Source organism: Gossypium raimondii, chromosome 9 (assembly GCF_025698545.1).
Source record: "Gossypium raimondii isolate GPD5lz chromosome 9, ASM2569854v1, whole genome shotgun sequence".
In the NCBI taxonomy this organism is placed as follows: domain Eukaryota; kingdom Viridiplantae; phylum Streptophyta; class Magnoliopsida; order Malvales; family Malvaceae; genus Gossypium; species Gossypium raimondii.
The window spans coordinates 40,426,276-40,430,930 of NC_068573.1; the positions used below are offsets into that span (position 1 = coordinate 40,426,276).

Genomic DNA, 4,655 nt, shown 5'->3' on the forward strand with positions numbered 1-4,655 from the left:
AGATTTTAATTTTTAATTTGAGATAATATAATAAAACTCATCAACTCAAAATTTTTTACTTGATTCGATCGCTCACCCTAATTCAAATTAACTTTTTAAATGATTTATTTGTATCAAAATGAGTATTTGATTTGAGTACTAATCCCTATTTATTAGGGTACTCCCACTTCATTTAATATACTCGTGGTGTAAAGTAAAGATAATAATAAAATATTCGGTTGTTAAATCTGTATAACAGTATCCACATCCAATCTGCTACGGGGGACCCACTTCAATATATGGTGGCCCCATTTTCATCCTTCAAAATAATCAGAGCCCAAATAGTAAAATCTAAAATAAAAACAAAAGTTCCATTTCTCTCTCTCTCTCTCTCTCTGTCTTCAAATCGTCTTTGGTTTTAGGGTTTCCGATCCCTAAAAACGTTCTCATTTCACCCTTTACTCGTGGAATCCGTTCTGAAGTGCTTTCATTTCTCTTCATCTTCCTCAAGGTACTGTTTTTATTTCTCTTAATTCAAGTTTTGGGGTTGGATTTGATAAATTGCAACACGTTTTGAAGTATGCTGGAGCTCTTAGAGTGTTTGGGTTTTGTTTTTAATTTTGTTTGTGTTTTTCGTTTTTCTTTTTCGTCTTCGGCTTTGGTTGACAGTTAATAGTGTTTTTATTCTTGGTATCCTTGTTGGATCAGTGATTTTATTTTATTTTTTGTTAAGCTGGGAATGAAACAAAGTTTAGTTGCACTTGGATTTAGCTTCACTTATTTCTTAGAAAAAATTTCTGGAAGAAAAAAAAACTAATGTAAAAGAACATGAAAAATAGAGCTAACATTTATGCTTGACTTTTAGTCTGAATCCCTTTTTGTTAACCATTTATTGTTAGTTTAAATATAGCATGTGGTCCTGTAACTAGTCATGATACATTAAAGCTGTGAAAACGGCAGTAGTCTTAATTATTCTAGCTAATTTGGCTTCCTGCATTGTGAAATTTTAAATTTAAACATCACGAGATTCTTATGTGATTTTTTGTGCTTATATGTCAATGTAGTCATATAAACATATTAGATATGGTATATATTTATATATATATTTCCTTAACTGTTATTTTTGTAGCCTTTCTATATACTTCTTGTTTTAATGGTTTTCTAATTGGATGTCTTTTTAGGTTGTTGGGATGTATGAGCTTTAGAATTGATTTGATGAAATTAAAGTGACATTGGGTCCTTGAAGTTGGTTGATACAGAAACATGAATTAGTGTAAATTTTGAGGGTGATATCCGTACCTTTTCTTTTAGGATACTGCTGAGAATAATTTGTCCTGTGTAACAGTTAGATGGGTTCATATTCTGGTACTTGCGAAATAGTTGAAGCAAGCGAAGAGTCGGAACCAGTACAACAATCTCGATGGCAGTACCAACCAAATTCAGGATTGGGTGCACGTGACAAAGATAGAAAGCCTAATGCGCTGAAAATGGGGTATAAGGATTCTCTAGAAGATGATATTAATCAGCTTTTTGAGGCTATCAATCTGAAAGGTCCCAAAGGTTTAAGTGTTTCATACCAAGGAGGTGCGAGCTCAAGCTCTTTAAAGAAAAATGCAATGAAGAAGCCAATTGCAGTGGGGATGCCCCGCTCTCCTAGAATTGGTGGTTCAGATTCACTGTCTCTGAAGCAGGCACTTAGGGATCTTTGCATTTCTAAGGCATCGGAAATGGCTGCTATGAAACGGTTATCAATGTCAACTAGTTCTCCTGTGGCGTCTGAAGCTGGAAGGATAAAAAATTGGTTCAATTCAGTTGTAGTTGAACCTGCTGGTGGATCTGGTCTTCACAGAGATGAAAACAAGAGGGACATGGTTGAAGTATCTTTGGTGCCTGAAGAAAGCAAATCAACTTCTAGAATGACTGCTGTGTCACATGAAGCTCCCCAGAATAAGTCTTTGAGCCAAAGAGCTAATTCTTCTCCCCGATTTGCTGGTGCAAGACCAGAAATTAGCACTGACACTTCTGTATCAACTCCAACTGATGTTTCTGCATCACTAGAAGTTGAAAGTCAAGCACCAAAGGCAGAGTTGCATCAGAAAGAGAAGCATTCATCTGCATTTTTTCCGTCTTGTTCTTATGCTGATGATGATATGTTAGAGCCTGAAAATACTCTGCCTGGTTCAAACAAGTTGCCAGAAAGAGCATCAACGCCAAAGTCGGTACGAAAAGGCAGGTCGCAAATTGTTTCTTCTTCTAGCTCAATTAGTGGCAAAAGAGTAAGCAGGATGACGAGAAATGCACCACGGGTGGCCAAAATAGTTGTTAGGAACAAAAGTAGTTCTGGCAAGAAGAAAATAAAGCAGGGCTCCTCTTCTGCTGCTAATACTTTCAGTGAAGTAACTAGCAGCTTGGATTCCACTGCAGGTCAGTTAGTTTGTCAGAGGTGCCACTGTTCTTTGAAGAGTTCAAATAACGAATCTAATCAAGAATCTGTGAAGTTGCAGTCAGCTGGGATTAGTACTGAAGTGAGCTCAAGTCATGTGAATTCTGATGTGCGCAAACCAACATTGATGGTAAATAACTCTAACAGCAGCGTTGCTGCTGTTCCAAGGGCTAAAAAGAGCCCAAAATCAAGAGAAAAGGGACACTTCTCCCAAAGTTCCAGTAGCCTTGGTGATAGTACTAGCACAAGCATCAGTGATGACAGCAATTTAAGTAGGTATAGCTGTAGCAACAAACCTCACATGTCAAAGGATGTGAGGTGGGCAGCCATCCGCCACATTAAGATGCAGGAAGGGGTCTTGGGGTTGCGGCATTTTAATCTTTTAAAGAAGCTTGGTTGTGGAGATATTGGGACGGTATATCTTGCTGAGCTTATTGGTACAAACTGCTTGTTTGCTATAAAAGTCATGGACAATGAATTTTTGGCAAGAAGGAAGAAATTGCCAAGGGCCCAAACAGAGAAAGAAATATTACGGATGCTTGATCACCCTTTTCTCCCTACTTTATATACCCAATTCACTTCAGATAACTTATCATGTTTAGTTATGGAGTACTGTCCTGGTGGGGACCTGCATGTCCTTCGGCAAAGGCAGCCTGGGAGATATTTTCCTGAGCCAGCAGCTAGGTAAGATGCTTAGGTGATAAGTCATTCATACAGTTTGAGTTCATACATGGCTGGGTATGTCATGCTAGCAGGCAGAACTTTTGATTTTGCATGTTGGTCATTCACTCGGTTTGAACATCTAAAGCACAATAAGTTTAGCATTATATTACTAGCATATCCAGTTAAAGCTATGAAATGGTTCAGATGTGGCCATGATAGGTCATAGATGCTTCCACCTAATTCACCTTGGAACTCCCCCGAAATCCGAGTGAAGGATTGGAAGTGTTAAGCTTGTCTCAGAGTGACTTTTTTAACATCGGTTTTTAGTTGTTTATGCTAGGCTCTAGCTTGTGCTGTTTTGACTAGTTTTCTTTGTTGTGGTGATGGTGGTGCAGTATGATATAAAGACAAAGTGTGAGTTGAATGAGAGTGTTTCAATGCTATAGTTCATTTTCTTTTTTCAGTCAATCTGACACCAATATTATCTGAACTGGTTATATATGTTATCCTAAATGCAGGTTTTACGTAGCTGAAGTCCTGCTTGCTTTGGAGTACTTGCACATGCTTGGAGTTGTTTACCGTGATTTGAAACCAGAAAACATTCTGGTTCGAGAAGATGGCCACATAATGCTCACAGATTTTGACCTTTCACTTAGATGCACAGTTAGTCCAACTCTCCTGAAAACTTCATCAAATTTGGATCCTGCTAGGATGTCTGGTCCGGGCACAGGATCTAGCTGCATAGAACCCTTCTGCATTGAGCCATCTTGTCAAGTCACATGCTTCAGTCCTAGGTTCTTGCCTGCTGCTGCAAAAACCAAGAGGAAGGCAAAATCTGACCTTGTTGCCCAAGTCAGATCACTGCCACAGCTTGTGGCTGAGCCTACTGATGCAAGATCCAATTCCTTTGTTGGGACGCACGAGTACTTGGCTCCTGAGATCATTAAAGGAGAGGGTCATGGAGCTGCTGTTGATTGGTGGACCTTCGGTATCTTTCTTTACGAGCTTCTCTATGGTAGGACACCTTTTAAAGGTGCAGGTAATGAAGAAACGTTAACTAATGTTGTGCTAGAGGGCCTTAAGTTCCCGGACAGCCCTCTTGTGAGTTTCCAGGCAAGGGATCTCATCAGAGGGCTGCTGGTGAAGGAGCCTGAGAATCGGCTGGGAACAGAAAAAGGGGCTGCAGAAATCAAGCAACATCCTTTCTTTGAAGGCTTGAATTGGGCTTTGATACGATGTGCTGTTCCACCAGAACTGCCAGAGTTGTATGAATTTGGGATTCCGAGCATGAAGTCCCCGGAAGCAGAGAGCAATTATTTGGAATGTAAAGCTACAGGAGACCACCTTGAATTTGAGCTGTTTTGATGTAAACATGTACTTTAGGAGATGGGTTTCCATAGGATACCCTTCTCCATGGCTGGCCATGAGCCATGCTTCCCTTGTTGTAATTAATAATGTAGCCCATGATGTATATTTAATTGAGAATACTTGGTAAAGCTGTCGCCAGATTTTGTCCTATTATCAGACACCAAAATCTTATATTTCAACAATTAATGTTTAGTTAGTGTAA

The 4,655-nt window shown here is 39.2% G+C and overlaps 1 protein-coding gene across 2 annotated transcripts; it reads left to right on the forward strand.

Annotated features, from left to right (window-relative positions):
• Positions 1–329: 329 nt before the first annotated feature.
• Positions 330–4,655, forward strand: LOC105799695 (serine/threonine-protein kinase D6PKL1). 2 transcript variants are annotated; one of them, XM_012630370.2, is made up of 3 exons: positions 330–490; positions 1,161–3,106; positions 3,604–4,655. In XM_012630370.2, the coding sequence occupies exons 2-3, from the start codon at positions 1,329–1,331 to the stop codon at positions 4,448–4,450; spliced, it is 2,625 nt and encodes an 874-aa protein (XP_012485824.1). In that variant the 5' UTR covers positions 330–490; positions 1,161–1,328; the 3' UTR covers positions 4,451–4,655. The 2 variants fall into 2 exon arrangements, with proteins under 2 accessions (XP_012485824.1, XP_012485825.1); XM_012630371.2 differs by having other exon boundaries at positions 1,325–3,106.

Excerpts from the sequence above, each read along its gene's own strand:
- LOC105799695 (XM_012630370.2), top strand. The coding sequence starts at position 1,329 with ATGGGTTCATATTCTGGTACTTGCGAAATAGTTGAAGCAAGCGAAGAG. Across the intron at positions 3,107-3,603 it reads TTTCCTGAGCCAGCAGCTAG|GTTTTACGTAGCTGAAGTCC; the intron begins GTAAGATGCTTA and ends TCCTAAATGCAG.